Source organism: Cibotium barometz, chromosome 25 (assembly GCF_041138505.1).
Source record: "Cibotium barometz isolate CiBa-2024 chromosome 25, ASM4113850v1, whole genome shotgun sequence".
NCBI lineage: Eukaryota > Viridiplantae > Streptophyta > Polypodiopsida > Cyatheales > Cibotiaceae > Cibotium > Cibotium barometz.
The window spans coordinates 5,188,718-5,207,789 of record NC_141070.1 but is presented as its reverse complement, the minus strand read 5'-3'; the positions used below and the strand labels follow the sequence as shown (position 1 = coordinate 5,207,789).

Here is a 19,072-nt window from a genome sequence, read left to right as displayed (position 1 = left end):
CTCCTATGTGATCAAAGAGGGGTATCTCATGAAGGATAACTGCCTATATGTTGTATCAAACATGAGGCAAAAGGTCATTGATGAGTGCCATGCTCCTTCGTACGCATAGAGATATCATACCAAGTGTGCACAAGGATATTGAGATATATGTACGTGCATGTATCACATGCAAAAAGGTCAAGTTTGACAGGCAAAAGTCTCCATGTTCTCTTCAGTTGTTGCCTATTCTCTCAGAGCCATGGGAAAGGCTTGCAATGGACTTTATCATGGATTTGTCTCGTACTCAGCAAGGCAATGATGCTATTTGGACCATTGTTGATAGGTTTAACAAGTAGACACACTTCTTGCGAGTTAGAAATATCAGTAAGTCTGAGCATATGGTCAAGCTATTTGTGGCACTAGTGTTCAAACACCATGGTATGCCTAATTCCATCGTGGGAGATAGAGATCCCAAGACAATGAGCCTCTTTTAGAAAGCTTTGTTTGACAATCTCACCAAAGCATCAAAATACAAGTTGCTAACATACAAAAACACAACGCAAAAATATATATATGTATGTATGTATATATATATATATATATATATATATATATATATATATATAGCGTGGCATTGATAATGTGGCACTGCCACATGGAAAGATAATAGCGCAGAGCAACCTTATAGGCTTGGAATGATGCAACCAAATTTTGGGAAGCAAAAGATTAAAAGCTTTTTAAATACCAAAAAGAGTGCGACCAAAAATTGGATAGCAAAAGATTAAAAGCTTTCTAAATACTAAAAAGAGAAGAGCCTTTATTATTAAAAAGATGCTTTTTGGGCTATAAGTAAGTTTTAAAGTCCTTTTTCCAAGTACTTTTAGGCAAGAACTAAAAATTCAGCTATTCTCTCATTGTTGAGACATGTAAAAAGATAAGAGAGCTCTCTAGCTCTAAGAACTTGTACTCAAGAATCCTCCAAGGGGTTTTATTTAATATAACCCAAAGAGGGGCGGTCAAAACCCAAGGCTATTCCAACCCCTAGTGTGGTGTCTTCTCTCTCTACTCTCTCTCTTTTATTTATTTTTTAGATTTTCTCAAGGTTTTATACACGTGAGTTTGTTGTTTTCTTGAAGATAAGCTAGGTACCCATGCCACAACCCTTATGAAGGCATGTTTCACTAGTATCCAAGCAAGGTTATATCTCTCTCCTACGAGAGAGAACAATCTTTACACGCATTGCTTTTTGCTTTTTCTTCAAGCAATGGAAAGTATTCACCACTAAGAAGAGGACCAAGCCACCAAAAGTGGAAAGTAAACCCAAGAAGAATCAAGAACCCACACGGTCAAAGAAATTGGATTCGCATGGCTAGTTTACATCTTAAAAAGACAACCAATGCATGCTGGGGTGCACTCACAATTTATGTCTTACGGAGACAACCAAGATTCACATGGTTAGTTTACATCTTACAAAGACAACCAAGATTCGCATGGTTAGTTTACATCTTATGGAGACAAACAATGCATGTTGGGGTGCACTCACGGTTGAGGGAACATCTCCCAAGAAATGGAATTACTTCAAGAAGATCAATTTTTACCTAAGAAATTTGAAGATGATGTGCGCCTTGCATGGGAAAGATTAAAGATGGAAACAAGTGAGACATTTGATCACTACAACAAGAAATTTTGGGATGCATATCTCAAGATTACTCCTTTTAAGGAGATTTCTCAAAAATCTAAGCTAAGAGAGTTTCGAGCCGGTTTACACTGACGACATTCAAGATTTTGTGAATGTATGTTCGAATGATACCATCCAAGATTTGATGCATTCAACTTCAATTGCTGCCAAGGTCTACATGGTAGACGAACCAAAGAAAAAGACACGTATTGGAGATCAAAAGTCTTCGGTACTTGAGAAGCATGAGAGAACTCCAAGAATAGGTTTCAACCTATGAAGCCAAGGGGTATTCCAAAGTCCTACAAAGGAAAGCACAACTTGACCAATGAGCAAATAGCAATCTACCACAAGAAAGGAAAATGCTTTAGATGTAGCAAAGAGGGGTACATGTTTGGATCATCCTAAGGGACATAGAGAGCAAGAGAAGTCCAAGGAAAAGTCTAAGCCAATGGTTGGTGGGATTCCTGATGTATTGCGAAACACTTCGGAACCTAAGACTTGAGAGATATGCCTCTCTTGGGACAAAGTGCGGGACAAGAATGCTCTAGAGGGAGCCGCATATAATTTTATTTCCATATAGCTTGCAGAATAGTTGGTTATCAAACCCAAGGAGATGGGACCAACCTTGCATGCAAAGAAAGTGTTTCATGGTGATGTAGTGGCAGTAATGCCTATCATGTCAGGGTTATGTGGACTATGTCATTGGTAAGTTGAGGATTCATTATGTGGACTATGAAGATTTCTATATTTCACCTTTGAGGCCCTCAAATGTCATCTAAGGAATGCCATGGTTCCATAGGAAGAGTACTATTATCCAGATTCGCAAGAGGACCATTTCTTTTCAACTTAAGAATAAGGATATCACTATTGTATCTATTTCCAAGGCAATAAAGTCTTCCATCTTTGCATATATAATCTTTGTAAAGGATAAGAGTGAAGACTTGGTGAAAGATTTGAACTCTCTTGAGAGGGAGAGACTATAGCTCATAGAAGGATACAAGGATTGCTTCACAGATGTTGTTCCAAGGGAGTTGCCTCTTGAGCGACCAGAGGATCATGTGATAAAGTTGATACCGAGAAATTCACCCCTGAATTGACCTCTTTATCGTGTGAGTGCAGTATAACAAGAAAAGATTATGACACAAGTACAAGACTTGCTATCAAAGGGGTTGATACGGCCTAGTTCTTCAAGAGTGACTATCATTAGATTGAGATCACACTTAGATCGAGCCACAGGATATGAACAAGACTGCCTTCCGTACCACTCTTGGATCGTATGAGTATTTGGTGATGCCTTTTGGACTCACAAATGCTCCGGCTACCTTCAACCGCATGATGGACCGGATCTTTAGACCACATCAAAAGTATGCAAGCACTTTCTTTGATGACTTCATTGTGTTTTCCAAGACTGAAGACCCGTCCAACTGACGGTCCATCGGGAACGTGATCTTCACATGCCTCTCGGGCATCTCAAACAGATCTGCCATTGCAGGGATGTACTCTGAAAAGGGTCGGTGGGTGGGTGGGAAAAAAAAAACTCTAAAACCTGCAAGTGGCTGTCCAGCACCTTAGCCCGCCTTCCTCTTGCAACTTCTCTTCCCGAACAGTCCAAAACAGTCCACCAATCAGCAACCTAACTATCCCCCTCTTGCTCAGAAAACTCCCCAGATCTATCACGAGCCTAGGGCTCTGATACCATGTCAGAATACGCAACAGAGATGATGACCAGATCTGGGAACACGAGAGCAAAACGCAATGCAAAAAATCACAGCACAAGAGAGAGAGATAGAGGCATGTAACTCTGCTCTATATACACAAGAAGATCCCGGGAATGATATAAAACTGGCAAGGGGCTGTGGGGCCATTTCATATGGCCCCAATGATGCAGTCAGCCTGTAGAAAGGCAGTCGACAGGACAAAAAGCTCCACGACTTGCTGATGTGTACAGTGGGCCAGCAGCAGGGGTGTCGGCCAACATCTGTGAAGTCCACGACTCATGCGAATCAGTCGGCCAGCTCGAGTATGTACACTAATGCAGTCGGCCAACAACAAGGTCCTCCTGCCACCACAGGGCAACCACCCAATCCACAGAAAAATAGGAAAAAATGAGGGAAAAATACGAAGAGTGGGGAAAAATGAGAAAACACCTCATAAGGGTAGGCACACCCACAACATAGACAAGAGATGACTTCTAACACCATCTTCTACAAGACATAGAGGTATTTCTTCTACTATGCAAGCATTGGAAGGATGCACTTCTATTGGCCTAGCGAGAGAAAGGATATTGACAAGTATGTATCCAAGTGCTTGACTTGTCAAAAGGTCAAGTATAATCGTCAAAAGACTCCAAGACTCCTTATGCCTCTACCTGTGCCCGAGAGGCCATGGAAACCATAGCTAATGAAATTACCTATCCTATTAGGATTGGGTAATTCCTCGTACCTAAAAGATAAAAATACCTCCCCTCTTTGAGAAAGACAAAACTATCAAATATCTAAGCACTGTCATCATAAATGACCTTTGAAAGTGTTCCTATCAAGACGGTGTCCAAGCTAGAACACCCATGATATAACCCTCCTACTGTGTCCCATATCCTCTCCCAATGCACAGTTTGAACACGGTCTTGATAGGAGGACATTTATGATAATAGTTTGCTTAGATATCTGATAGTTCTATGGTTCTCAAAGTGGCTTAGATATTTGGTAGTTCTAGGTGTTCTAGCTTGCACACCGTCTTGATAGAAAGTTAGAAACACTTTCAGAGGTCATTTATGACAACGATGTTGAAATATCTGATAGTTCTGTGGTTCTCAAAGAGGGATGGTAATCACAATGTATGGGAGGAGATCTCAATAAGCTTTTTCATGGATTCACAAAATCCAAGTATTCTCTATACTTTTGTGCTAAGGTTGAATTGACGCATACTCATTGAAGATAATTCTTTACGCCATGCCTAAGTTTTGAACGCAAGAAAAAGGTTATGCTTTTTAGGGTTCTGCTCACATGTTAGGTTACATGGATTTTGAGAGAGCATGAATATACGAGATTCATGTGTGCAGTTTTTTTGGGAACTCTTGTTACCTTGGTTGACTCTCTTATGGCTGCATTTTAATGTTTGGGGCTGTGCTCAGCCTGCGCATGGGCTAGGCACACGATGGGACATGGCTAGTTGTGCTGCCACATGGTAGGCACCAGGAGTAGCAGCCCATGATCCATAAGCATTGCATAGCAGCCAGCTGGAGGTGTAGATGCATGGCCATTGGTGAGTAGGTTGCACCAGCAGCTAGTGTGGCAGCAGCACATGGCACAACAGAGCAAGCAGTCTGCTGATGCAGCATACAGGTTTGTTGCCAACAACAGGGCAGCCAACAGAAGTGAAGCAGGGCAGGGGCAGCAAGTTGATGCCAGCAACGCTGTGCACTGACAAAACATCACGGCGCCAGATGCTATAGGCACCAGCAGAAAGTAGGCTGCCATGAAGAGGAAAAGCGGCACTTAATATTTTTGGAGGTTTTGCCTAAAATAATTTAAAACAAGAAGCATGCTGTTTTTTTAAGGCAACCTTCTAAAATAGGATACTTGGAGAGCGCCCAGATTTTGAAGGGAAAAGCATTATTATTATTTTTAACACCTTGCATGGTCACCTTATTAATAAAGCACATGATCCCTCTTAAAACCATCACGCCTTGAGACACTTACCAATGATCGGGTGGGACAAAACTATGGGGAGCAAAATTCACACTTCGCTTTTTGTAAACGGCAAACTAGGTAAGTGGTTCTTCCAATGATCTCAAAATTAGAAGAATCGGAATCAGCATGTATTTTATTATGCCCTTGTAGGGGCACAAGAAATCCTTTTCTCCCTATTCATGGTCAGAATGGCCAAGGAGTAGCATGACCATCAGATAGCCTTTTGAGAGTGAAATAGGCACTTGGGCTTGGTAGTTGTGGCCACTACAGGAGCATTTGTTTCCTGTGGCACTTTCACACCTCACGCATGTGTGGGTGAGAAGGAATAGACATAGAGGACAAGCAGGCATTGGCAAACATTATGTTTTATAGAAAAGGCCAATGGAGAAGCTTGGTTTTGCTTTTGTTGGATATTTTGTCTTTTCCAACCCCACCAAACCCTTACCTCATCGTGCAAGGCGTTAATCCTTCACTGTCATAGTTTACGGGGAGTGACTTGATCCGAGTAGATTTCCATCTTTGGAGCGGAACAGTTTGAGTTTCCCTTGTTTATGAGTGGGAATGTCTTTGACTTGGGAGACAGTTGCTAGTTTATAACATAGGCTTCCCAGTTTTCTTTCTTAGATTTTTGTTTCCAAGAGTGGAGACATCTACATCTCACGAGGGGAAATATGTTACGTACCTAGTACTAATCCTCAAGATTAGTGGCCTAATCCGGCAAGGTGAAGGGAGCCTTGGGATTAGAAGGAAGCTAGCTAATGCAAGCGACTAAGTTTATTATTAATAAATCCATGTGTACTTGCTATTTATAACAATTTAGTTATTTATAGAAGCAATGGGCACGCCCCTAACCTTGCCCAATTAGGCCACTAATCTCGAGGATTAGTACTAGGTTCGTAACACTTCCTCATAGTCATTGAGGATAGATTCATCCAACAATTGGCTACCTTAGTGTTCACATGTCCCATGCCATGCGGATTGCAACTAGCTAGATACGGGTTTCGTCCCCTTACCTCAAAGTGGAGACAAGAAGAGCTAGCGCATCTTCAAAGCCAAAGTGCTCATACGGAGACCCAAGGAGGAGAGGATCTACTCATTATGCCACACTGAGGTTGAGACAAAGGAGCATTACATATGTCATTGCCCCATATAATATGAGATCCGCAAGAGGTGTCACTGTCAATTCCACGAGGGGTTCGGCCCACTCTCCAAGATCATTGACTTCCTAGACCAACATTGCGTTGGGCTCTTCCTGCTCAAGCTCTGCAAACACAAGGACATTTTCTTGAGAGAGCTTTGAGCCCAACCACCCGGACCCCCCCCCCCCCCCCCCCCCCCGCCCCCTCCCCTCACCAACCAACCATCACTAGCTTCTTCCGGACCCAGGAGGACACCCATACAGTGGTGGATCCAATGGACCCACCTTGGGTTGCTCCAAACCCCCCCCACTTGAGAGGAGTTACCTCAAACCAAGCCTGTGCATCCCAACGTGCTCAACGCCCCCGGCCCTCGGATGTTGGGCCATCATCCCCTCACCAAGGACATGCACGTAACCGTTATCCTACAGTAGTAGCTGAGGGAGACCTCTCGACCATACTCATTTGCTTGATATTGGTATACCATCTATGTTTTGTGTTCCTGATATTCCATGATGAGATTTCCATACCCAGTTTTGTATCACTACATTATGAAATTTCCATGGACAGTTTTGTATCACTACAGTGAGAGTTTTGTGTTGTTTCTATTTTATTTTCTATTCCATGATGAGATATGCCATAAACATTATTGTGTCACTTTGGTCTCACAAGCCCCTCTCTCTCTCTCTCTCTCTCTCTCTCTCTCTACACGTGAGTGTGAGCACACGTGTGTGCATGCATGCACGCGTCTACTTAATTCACATAATTTTGCTTGGCACTTTGCCTCACAGTGGTACATCCCCATCTGCAGCTTGCCACCATTAGCTCTAGCTCACAACTGACTATTGCGTTGCGAGAAGAGATGATGCACATGACATGCAGCCAATGGGCTTACTAAGAAGGCAGAAACAATCTGTAGACTTATGACTTTGTTTGCACTCATGTAGTAAGTTCACCTAAGGTTAAAATCCAACCTATCATGCTGTGTATGTGCAGGTGGCCGGCGTGGTTTGCCAAAAAGGTACAAAACTTCACACCATGTAAGGATCTAAAAGAATGACGGCTGGCTGGGCAAGCAAGTCTGCCCGGATGGCTGCACTTCATGGACTTGCCACACCCATGCCCAATAAATCGTTGCTGCTGGAAACATAAGCTCATCATAATCCAAATGACAATGCTAACAAAAGTGCATATTACCTTCCTGAAGCCCTTGCTATAGGAATCATTCTCTACTCTCAACCCATACAACATGCTTGTGAGGCAGATGTATCCATCTTCCAGTAATTTCTTGCCAATCACAGCATTGATCATTAACAGTAATATTACTGAGTACACCCTTGGGTTATTCTCCACAGGGATGCTGCTTTAAATGCTAGTAAAAAAAACATCATTTTTAGAATTTTCATAAAAAGAAGCCCTTACAAGTGACCTAGCTATAAGAAAGAGCATGTGAAAAGGGTTTCTTTTATTCCAAAGATATCCCAAAACTTTTTCATTTCTAATGTATTGACGTGAGGCAATGGCGTGACAGAGTAAGTAGAAAAAGCATCTACAGTCCAAAATCCATGTTGAGAAAATGCAGGGAGCAGAAAAATCCCCCTTCGCTGTAGAGGCAAAAGGCTCACCTTTATTTTTCGAGGTCTTTGACGACTTCGATGCCCATGGAGCGGGCGGTGCCCATGATGGACTTGCAGATGGCTTCTAGAGACAGGTACTGGCTAAGGGGGTCGGTTTGCTTCATCTTGGCGATCTCATACACATGCTTCATGGTGACCTGGCCGACCAGTTGGTGTCCGGGCTTGCGGCTGGCGAGCTGGAGGCCTGCGGCCTTCTTGAGGAAGTATGAAACGCTGGGGGACTTGACAGTGAACTCGAAGCTGTTGTCTTTGTAGGCGGTGACAATGACGGACATGGGAACGTCCGGCTTGATGTGCTGCGTGCGCGCGTTGAAGTCCTTGCAGAAGGCCATGATGTTGAGGCGGTGCTGCCCCAGCGCCGGACCCACCGGCGCCGCCGCCTTCGCCTGCCCCGCAAGCACCGTGAGCCGGATCAGTGCAGAGACCTGCCTCTCCGCCATAAAAATCCCAAAAAAAAATTCAAAGTGCAGAGCTCTCTCTATAGGAGAGCACCCTCAACAGAAAAACCTCTTATTTTACTGTAGGTCTGGAGTTCGCATGAGAGCTTGGAGGTTCAACATTTTGCTCTGGGTTTTCATAAAGTCGCGCCCGGACAAGTATGAAGGCCCCAATTTAAGCCCAAAATCTTACTGTAGGTCTGGAGTTTGCATGAGAGCTTGGAGGTCCAACATTTGCTATGGGTTTTCATAAAGTCGCGCCCGGACAAGTATGAAGGCCCCCGGTGCCTATTGACCAATTTAAGCCCAAAATCTTGACATGAAAAACTTGAATTTTTTCATGCTCAAGGAATCACACTGCTTTTTCACACCATACCCAAACTGTTGAAATGTAGCCAAGGACTTTATTTTCTTAGTATATAATATCACACTAACCCGATTTCTTAGCTACACGACCAATCAAATCATGACCCCTTCTTGGAACTTTCACCATTATTGGTAAATTATCCTCTTTTCTCCCTGCCCTCTTTCCAAAGACAATCCTCTTCCAAGTCTTTTTTTCCAATGAATCATCATAACTAGAAACAATAATAGTTACCATCATGCAAAGTGACCACAATGAATCGCCCATAACTAGAAACAATAATAGTTACCATCATGCAGAGTGAATCACCATAGCTAGAAATGATAATAGTTACCATCATGTAAAGTGAACCACCATAACTAGAAACGATAATAGTGAACATCATGCAGAGTGAATCGCCATAACTAGAAACGATAATAGTGAACATCATGCAACGAATCACCATAACTGAAAATGGTAAAAGTTAGAAACAATACCATCATGGAAAGTGACGGTAATTAATTGGGATGTTCTTTAGCGACCATCATAGAAATTGAAGGTCCATGAAGAGATCTATGTTGATCATAATCAATATTATATTTGAGCCAACATGACACTAGCCTGATGGTAATTTAAACCAGTCCAATGGCCCATGGTATCTAGCGTGCTAGTTGGGACTAGGTGGCCTTCATGCACAATAGGGGCATACAACGAGTGAAAAAAGATATTCAATTAATTAATTGAGGGAACTTAATTATATAATTTATTAAGACCTTAGGATTAAACCTTACGTAATTAAATTTTTTAATTTTTTGATTACTGCATTTTTTTTTCCAACGGTTGCAACTGCTTGCCCACAATAGAGGCGCGATCTTCCTCTTCCTGCTTGTATTGACAGACGTTCGCCGCCTTGTCTTCAACGTGCTGACTGCCTGCAGGTTCTCTCTCTCTCTCTCTCTCTCTCTCTCTCTCTCTCTCTCTCTCTCGCTCGCACATAATTACCCAAAGTTCCATTCTGCCTCAATAAATGGGCCGATTCAGAGGTTAACAAAAAGCCCAGTCCCTATTGCAATTAAGTTCAGTGACTTTGAATTAAGCTGTAATACTAATTACATAATGTGGGTTGCGCTTATAATTAATAGCAATCGACTGATGATTAATTCGATGATTATATCGATGACTAATCCTTTAGAAGATATATAATTGGGACTAGGTAGCCTTTATACACAATGAGTGACATCTTCTTATAGAAGATATATAGTTGGGACCTTCATGCAGGAATATATACTTGCTCTTGCTACCTTGATCTCTTAAGATTCTCATGATGTGAAAAAAACTTGGTTTTTCACAGTTCATATTGAATTGGAATTTCGCATTTGTGCAATCATTGAAAAAAAAGAGGGGGAAAGAATGCTACAATTAAAAGAAAAGGAGACATAAAAGATACATAATTTGAAAGAAAAATCAAGGGAAGAAGTTGAGACAATCATGGAATCCACTAGAAATGAGATCGAGAGGTTTTCTTCCGAGAAGAAGACTATCTCCAAAAAAAGGACTAGAAAGAAGACTGTCTCTGGAAAACATGTTGAAATGCACCCTCCAGGACCTTGGCTCATTTTTACCTTGAGGAATCACGTGCTTGGTGGATATATAATCATGCAGAGAGAGAAGAAATTACATCTATAGCTTACATGATGGATGTGAGGGGTACCCATCAAGGGAACTAATTCCTCTAAACATTGATGAGAGGGGTTTTGTGCCAAATGTGAACCTATTAGAAAGCAAATGTTGATAAGAGGGATTTTGTGCCAAATGTGAATTGATTAGATAGCAAACATTCTTCTAGTATGAGGGTTTCGCATGGATGTGCTACTCAAGTCTCTTTACAATGCTTTAGTAGATGACCTTGTTATGGAATTTGTCTCCTCAATTAACTCCTACAAATCTTCAAGAGAAACTTGTGGGTTTTAGGTAGATTCTAAAAGAAAATGACCACTTACATTGTCTTTTACATAGATAAATAAGATATTAACAAAGCATGGGTTTCTATGTGTAACGCCTCCGCTACGGCTGCGTCTTCCTCAAGCCGCCATAGCCTAGGCGTGGAGAAGAAGAGAGGGTGGAAGTCGGTTCACCTCCCAACCATATAATGACGAGTTAGGGTTTCTCGTTGGGTTTTATACCAAAACCCTGGCCTGTGTCCACACCTCCTAGCCCGGCCGCCCATCTTACTTAAGAGCCGTGCTAACTTAGATGTGTACACACATCGACCAAACCCTAACGCCCATTAACCCCTGAACCCCGCTAGCACTAATAATACTCTCGAGACTCCGAAAGCTATTAACTTATGCTAGGGTTCGACTTCCGTAGGACCATAGTCCTGACATTACTCCCCCCTTCGAAAAGAGTTTTCGTCCTCGAAAACAAAAGTGGGGAAACGTTTCCTCATCACACTAATGTTTTCCCAAGTGGAGCCTTCCTCTGGACGGTCCTTCCACTTGATAAGAGCTTGTTTCCGAACTTGGTGGCGAGTACGTAACATGTGATAATCCAATACTCTTTCTGGTTCATGAGGCAGTATTGGGGGTTCCACATATTCTACCAAGAAAGAATCATCCACTGGGCTTTCATGACCCATAAGGCGTTTCCTCAAACGGCTTATGTGAAAGATGGGATGAACCTTGGAATGTGCTGGTAACTCAAGTTTATAGGCTACTGGGCCCACCTTCTTGAGTATCTTAAATGGTCCACAAAATCGGGGCGACAATTTTGGTACGGGACCCGTTTTTAAACTGGTGGAGTTTTCTGGTACCTTCAGAAACACCCAATCACCTTCTTGAAAGTGAAGTGGCCTACGTTTCTGGTCCGCAAACTTCTTGTAACGATCTTGTGCTTGACGAACATTTAATCGTGCAAGGCGCAACATATCCATATGGTCTTGGATAAAATCCTTAACCTGACTGATTTTCTCATTCGCCAGTCCCACTGACACTGGTGAACGTGGCTGAAAACCATACATCAACATGAAAGGGCTAAAGCCTGTCGAGACATGCTTTGCACTATTGTAAGCAAACTCAAGAATAGGCAAATAAGACTCCCAATCAGATTGTTTTTTGCTGACATATGCCCGAAGCATATCTTCCAGCACTTGATTAACCCGTTCAGTCTGACCATCTGTCTGCGGATGATCAGCTGTACTAAGGTTCAACATAGTACCCAACTTACTGAATACTGCTCGCCAAAAATGGCTGTTAAACTTGCGATCGCGATCACTGACAATATTGGATGGTAAGCCATAAAGTCGGTAAACATTCTCCACGAAAAGGCGTCCCAATTCTGGAGTTGTAACTGTTTTCTTAGTAGGCACAAACCGACAAAGCTTGGTTAATCGATCCACGATTACCCAAATGGCATCATGTCCACGATTCGTTGTGGGCAAGCCCGTTATAAAATCCATAGATATACTTTCCCACTTGCCGTCAGGAATCTCTAATGGATGCAGTAACCCGCCAGCTTTAAGACGTTCTGCTTTGTTCACTTGACACTTCTGACACTGCAGAACATAGTCAGTAACATCCTTGTGAAGTCCAGGCCAATAGAAATGCTTTCTTACGAGAGCATACGTTTTGCGAATGCCCGCATGACCTGCACTTGGACTATCATGACACTCAAAAAGAATTTGGCGCCTAGTGTCTAAGTCCAATGGAACACAAACTCTCCCCTTGTGGAGTAAGTATCCATCATCGATGGAAAAGTTTTTCCATCGCTGTAGTTCATCTTGTGATAAAGAAGAACCATGTGTGGAAGAACTGGAAACACTACCGTTTGAGTGAGAGGGACCCCTCATTTGAACATGATTCCACACCTTTGAGTATGTTGAATCCTGCTTGCATTTGCCTCGTAAAGATTCTAACAATTCGCTTTTCAACTCTGTGAATAGCAGCGAATTAATCTCCGGCATACGACTCAAGGCATCAGCTACAATATTGTAACGTCCTTTGCGATAGCGTAGTTTGCAATCATACTCCTGAAGGATCTCAGCCCATCTGGCCTTTCGACCCTGCAAATCTGTTTGGTTCATAAACCACTTTATGCTTTCGTGATCAAAAACAAGCTCGAATTGTGCACCATATAAGTAATGTCGCCATTTTCGTAAGGCATATATGATGGCAAAGAGCTCACGCTCGTAAGCTGAGTAGTTTTGTTGAGCACGATTGAGCTTCTTGCTCTCATAGGCAACAGGATGACCATCTTGAATGAGAACCGCACCCACTGCCTTAGCACTGGCATCCGTTTCAATCACAAATGGTTTTTGAGGATCCACAATTGCCAAGATGGGAGCTGTAGCCAAAGCAACTTTAAGCTTATCAAAGCTACGTTGTTGCTCCTCACGCCATTGAAAGGTAATTGCCGCGCCTTTCAATTGATCAGTCATGGGAGCGGCAATCTTTGCATAACCGTTCACATATTTGCGATAAAATCCTGCCATTCCCAAGAAGATTTGAAGTTCTTCCTTACTTCGAGGTGTTGGCCATCGCATAATAGCATCAACCTTACTAGCATCCATAGCAATTCCGTCTGCAGAAATTACATGACCTAGGTATTGTATGCTATCCTTGAGAAATTCACACTTACTTTCTTTCGCGTAAAGTGCATTCTCGCGTAGTAACTGAAAAACTTTTCGTAAGTGTTCCAAATGCTCTTCTAAAGTCGAACTATAGACCAAAATGTCATCAAGAAAGACAATGACAAATTTGCCTAAGTACGGCCTTAGTACGCTATCCATAAGCGTCATAAACGTTGCCGGGGCATTAGTAAGCCCAAACGGCATAACCAAAAACTCATAGTGTCCAAAGCGAGTTCGGAACGCAGTCTTGGTTATATCATCAGCGTTAATACGCACTTGATGATATCCTGAACGTAAATCAATTTTAGAAAAATACTTCGCACCGTTGAGTTGATCAAACAACTCATCTATCTTAGGTAGCGGGTATTTGTTCTTAATGGTTACCGCATTCAAGGAGCGATAATCCACACACATACGCATGGATCCATCCTTTTTCTTCACCAAAAGAATGGGCGATGCCCATGGTGAAGCACTATGGCGAATGAAGCCCTTACTAAGGTAGTCAGCAAGCTGACGTTCCACCTCAGCTGCTTCAGTCGCACTAAGCCTGTACGACGGCTTACTAATTGGTTTGGTGCCCGGAACGACATCAATGCGATGAGGCAAAGCTCGTTCGGGTGACAAACCCTCTGGTAATTCATTAGGAAAAATATCTTTAAATTCTTGTAACAGTTGTTGCAAAGACAAAGCATTAACTGGTTGCTTAAGATTATTTAAAGAGATTTTAGAAGAAGGTAAAGAGGAAGAAGGCATCGCTGAGGAAGATTCATTTGAAGAAGAAACATCATGCACATCAAACCCACTAGTTTGAGACACAGAATAACAAAAATAGACTTCTTCTATTTGATTACTATGCTCCAAAAAAGAGAGTTCGGCATTACATATGAGTGGTGTTGGGGGTACATCACGTTCCCCAATAAGTAAAACATGCTTACCATTGGCCTCAAACGTAAACGTATTATGTTCATAACTCCTTTTGAGTGATGACCCTAACCCATATAACCACTCCCGTCCTAAGATGACATCCGCACGAGACATATTCAGCACTTGGAAGTCAAGAACCATAGTGTGTTCTTGCACAAACACAGGCACTTGCTGTACTAGAGTATCCCACACATCGTGATCATCCCCCTGAATGGTGGACACCACATAACGATGAGAACTCTTTGTCTCCGGCAACTTTAATTTCTTAACTAATGCATAGTTCAAAAAATTGTGCGTAGCACCATCATCAATGAGAATACGTACTCGATGACCATAAATGGAGCCATGCATACGGACCAAATCATGTGGTCCAACTGTCTCTTGCCACATAGATGCAGTGAGATTACACTCATGCATCTCGGCAGTGTGCGAAACCTCTACCGCAGAATACTTAGGATCAGCATCCAAGGGAAGTGTTTGCACCATGTGTACAGCCTTCTCCTTGACCTTCTCCTTATCCTTATTCTTGCGAGGCAACTGTGGACAATTTTTCTTCTCATGATCACTACCTAAGCAATGATAACATAGTTTCTCCTTCTTGGCCCGTTCAAAGTCTTGTGAAGACAACGGACCACTTGACCCTTTAGACTTCTTTGTGTGTTCAGTAGAATTGCTGGCAAGTTTACGCTTATTAGCATTAAATTGCGAGCCATTGAATTTGGCCGGTCTATCCATGCCCTTCTTATCCATGGTGTCATCAAAGATAAGGGCACTTTGGATAGCCGCTTCCAAAGTTTTAGGATATTGGGTTTTAACCTTTGCCTGATATTCTTTATCAAGGCCTCTAACAAACCCACGAACCTTTTGAAAGTCGTCCAAACCATCTAGCTTGAGAATGACTTCACGGTATTTGGACACATACTGATTAAGTGTAAGACCTTCCATCTTGCACTTGTCCCAGGCTGTCCAACTCCGATCTTTCTCGTTTTGTGGTAAGAACTCCTTTTTAAATGCTGTCACAAACTCCTCCCAAGTCTTAGGGCGAGTTTCAATAGGTAGACTCATCCACCACTTGTAGGCTTTACCTTCAAGTGTGAGACTCGTCTCAGTGACCATAACAGCAGCGGGAGTGCGGCGTAAGCGATGCAAGTCCGTCCACTTGTGTAAAAATGTATGGACCGCATCCTTGTTACGATCGCGCTCCTCTCCCTTAAACACAGGCGGCTTCACGTTTTTCAACATAGCCCCTTCTTGCGTTGCAGATGGTGCAATAGATTCTACTATAGGATTTGGAACAAGAGGAGGCATAACTATCGGAATAGGCCCTCCACTTGTCGCCGATCCACTTGCAAAACGTGCCATAAATTCAGTAAAAAGCGTGCTCATGTTTGTGAGATTGGTATTGACATTTGTTATAGTGCGCTCAAGTGCAACTACCCTTGAAGTGAGACGCCCAAACTCTACCGTGTCTACCAAACCATAATCATCTATTGGACTCGCACCCCCTTCGGCATCGGTCATGTTGTCATCCCGATCAGGCGCAACGGCCTGTCGCGAATCACCCACACCACCACCCAAAGGGTGTGCCTCACTAACATCATGCATATCATTCTCAAAATCGAAGTGAACATGAGACGGTTCCGCTGAGGCCATGGTATGCACGTGCTTACAAATAGAGAACGGATTACCTTCAAAAGTGAACTCCAATTGAAGCGTCGTAGAAGAAGTCCTCTTGCATGCACGGAAATCGAGAAGAAATCACCACTTGAGTCGTCAATCAACACATGCATGCAAAAAAGTGTGTTGCATGTAGCATGTCGTTGAAGATCCGTCCACCAAAAACTTCCAAACTTGGAGCATAGAAAACTCCTCTCACAAATTGAAAGAAGGAAAGTTGAAGGTGAAAAGGTCACTTTCCTTGTAGTTTGTGTCACTTTCCTTGTAGTTTGTGTCCTCCCTTGAAAGAATAAGTAGAGCTCTTTTGAAGAGAAGAACAACACAAGTGAAAAGGTGAAGTGGCTAGCACACTTGCCTTGGAGCTTGAGGTTGTGGGTTCAAAACCCCACTCCTTGGATGGTGAAGCCTCCCCCTTGTGCCACTCAAGTAAGGGAGAATTCTCGCGCGCTCGCCAACGGCGCGCCAACGATCGCTCACCGATCGCCTTCGAGGACTACCGGTCTGCCTTGGTCGCCGCCTTAGGCGTCCGCTGTGGTGGCCGTCTGCTCAGGCCGTACGGATGGCGGGTGGGTGTGGGCTGTTCACGCGGACGCGTGTAGGCTGCGCTCGTGCAGGTCACCGTACGGGCGGCGGCGCTCGTTTCTTTTGCTGCAGCGTTGAGCTCTTTTTCTCATGCAGGTCACGCCGGTCGCCGCTAGCTCTGATACCAGTGTAACGCCTCTGCTACGGCTGCGTCTTCCTCAAGCCGCCATAGCCTAGGCGTGGAGAAGAAGAGAGGGTGGAAGTCGGTTCACCTCCCAAACCATATAATGACGAGTTAGGGTTTCTCGTTGGGTTTTATACCAAAACCCTGGCCTGTGTCCACACCTCCTAGCCCGGCCGCCCATCTTACTTAAGAGCCGTGCTAACTTAGATGTGTACACACATCGACCAAACCCTAACGCCCATTAACCCCTGAACCCCGCTAGCACTAATAATACTCTCGAGACTCCGAAAGCTATTAACTTATGCTAGGGTTCGACTTCCGTAGGACCATAGTCCTGACACTATGGTACTCCCCTTAGCTAATTACATTGGATTGTAACAAGTGATTTACTCAACAATCTCCCTTACTTGCTTGGTCCTACACTCTTCTTGGCTTAAATGGTTTTATCTATTTTTCCTTATACTATAACTCACCATCTTAGCTTGTGTGGTATACAAGGGTAGAGGTGTTGATGACTTTTTAGAATGCCTAATCAGTAACTAGGTTAGCCTCATTACTTGAGATTTCATCCTCTTCTGTTTCTACAAGGTTAACCTCTGCTTTCTTCTTGATCTTTGTTAACGTGATTGGTCCTTCCACAGAAGTCGCACTTCATTTTGGATTTTTCTTTGGATGATGGTAATTTTCTTTAACCCTTGTTGTAGGAAGCTCCTTGACCTCTGGTGGTGAAGTAACTTTGGAACTCCATTGAAAAGCGGCTTTGATCTTCTTGTCCTCTTCAAGTTGATAGCTTTCCACACCTTCCAAGGTTGGCTCTGGAGTGTTCTTTGAGGTGGCCATAACTTGGTATTTTAGATGAAACATGTCCGAGTGATGGTGAAAACTTACACACCCCAAGTGGTGTAAACCTACTTGGAACAACTAAGTTAATGCAATGTTCACAATTTCAATCTCACAAGTCTATTACGCATTTATATTATTAGTGTAGCATATCATTGGGAAGAATAATAATTTGCTTGACATTGCAAGGTGATATGTCCTCACTAAGCTTTATGATGAGTTTCTTCTAATCTTGAATAGGCATTTGTACATTGTGATCATGGATAATGTGCATCATATGCTCGAGAAAAATGATGCGCAAATGTCTTTTCACATGTCTCAATGTGATGTATAAATTTGATGATTGTGCTTTCCTTTGACCAAAAACTTGGTTATTATGATGCTATTTGTTTAAATGGATAGGTATAAAAGATGGTACTTATGTGGTGATTTGCTTAGCCCACATCAAAACATGTGGGATTCCACACATTCCACTATGATGGATGTGGTTGTTCTTTTGAAAGGTCATGGCACAATAACAATTAATATAGAGAGGGATTGGCCTTTTGTCTTGCTTAGGTAAGAGATTTCTCTAATGGTAAATGATCCTCTTCCAGACTTCTATTTCAAGCTAGACAGTAGAAAGGTTAGGAATAGATGTGAATGTTCTATAACCTACAAGTAATGTTTTGTTCTCCACATTATGGTGGATATTGTGGAGTTGTAACATTTATTATCTCAAAATTACCTTTCCCATCCTTGATTCTACATCTAAGTAGGACCCTATTGATTTTTTTTGCCATTAAGAGTGGAGTTAGCTAAACGAGAAGTTCTTAATAAAAGAGCTCTAGCACATGTCATCTTAAACCACCTCATGACCTTCGTCCTTGTCTTTACAAAGAGCATATTTCAATCTATTTAATTGAACGGGATATTACTTTTGTAATTTATATTTTATTATCATATATTCAAGTCTTCAAGCATGGTGTTTAGGAGCATGGCAATAGCAACATCTTCCCTTAATGGTGCTTCAATAGCTTGAGAAATTAGGATCTTCATGTTGTTGAGATGTGATGCAAAGGACTTATCAACCTTAAAATTTAATTCATAGAATTGTACTTTAAGATTGATCTTAGAGTTCTTGCCTTGAGCTCCAAAGAGTTTATCTAAATCATTGCATGCATGAATAGAGTTCTTGCCTTGAGCTCCAAAGAGTTTATCTAAATCATTGCATGCATCAATAGAGTTCTTGCCTTGAGCTCCAAAGAGTTTATTTAAATCATTCCATGCATCAAGAGACATTTGTGCACTTATAACCAATTGTCATTAAGCCCTAGTGCTATGATGGAAAATGCCTTCTCATCCCCTTTGCACTCCATAATGCATCGAGACATTTGTGCACTTACAACCAATTGTCATT

General features: G+C 42.5%; 1 protein-coding gene across 1 annotated transcript; it reads right to left on the bottom strand.

Moving 5' to 3' along the window:
* Positions 1–7,421: 7,421 nt before the first annotated feature.
* Positions 7,422–8,669, bottom strand: LOC147624172 (uncharacterized). The gene is made up of 2 exons (XM_086819895.1): positions 8,108–8,669; positions 7,422–7,854 (listed from the first exon to the last, which is right to left on the bottom strand). The coding sequence occupies exon 1, from the start codon at positions 8,557–8,559 to the stop codon at positions 8,110–8,112; it is 450 nt and encodes a 149-aa protein (XP_086676021.1). The 5' UTR covers positions 8,560–8,669; the 3' UTR covers positions 7,422–7,854; positions 8,108–8,109.
* Between the last annotated feature and the right edge of the window lie 10,403 nt (positions 8,670–19,072).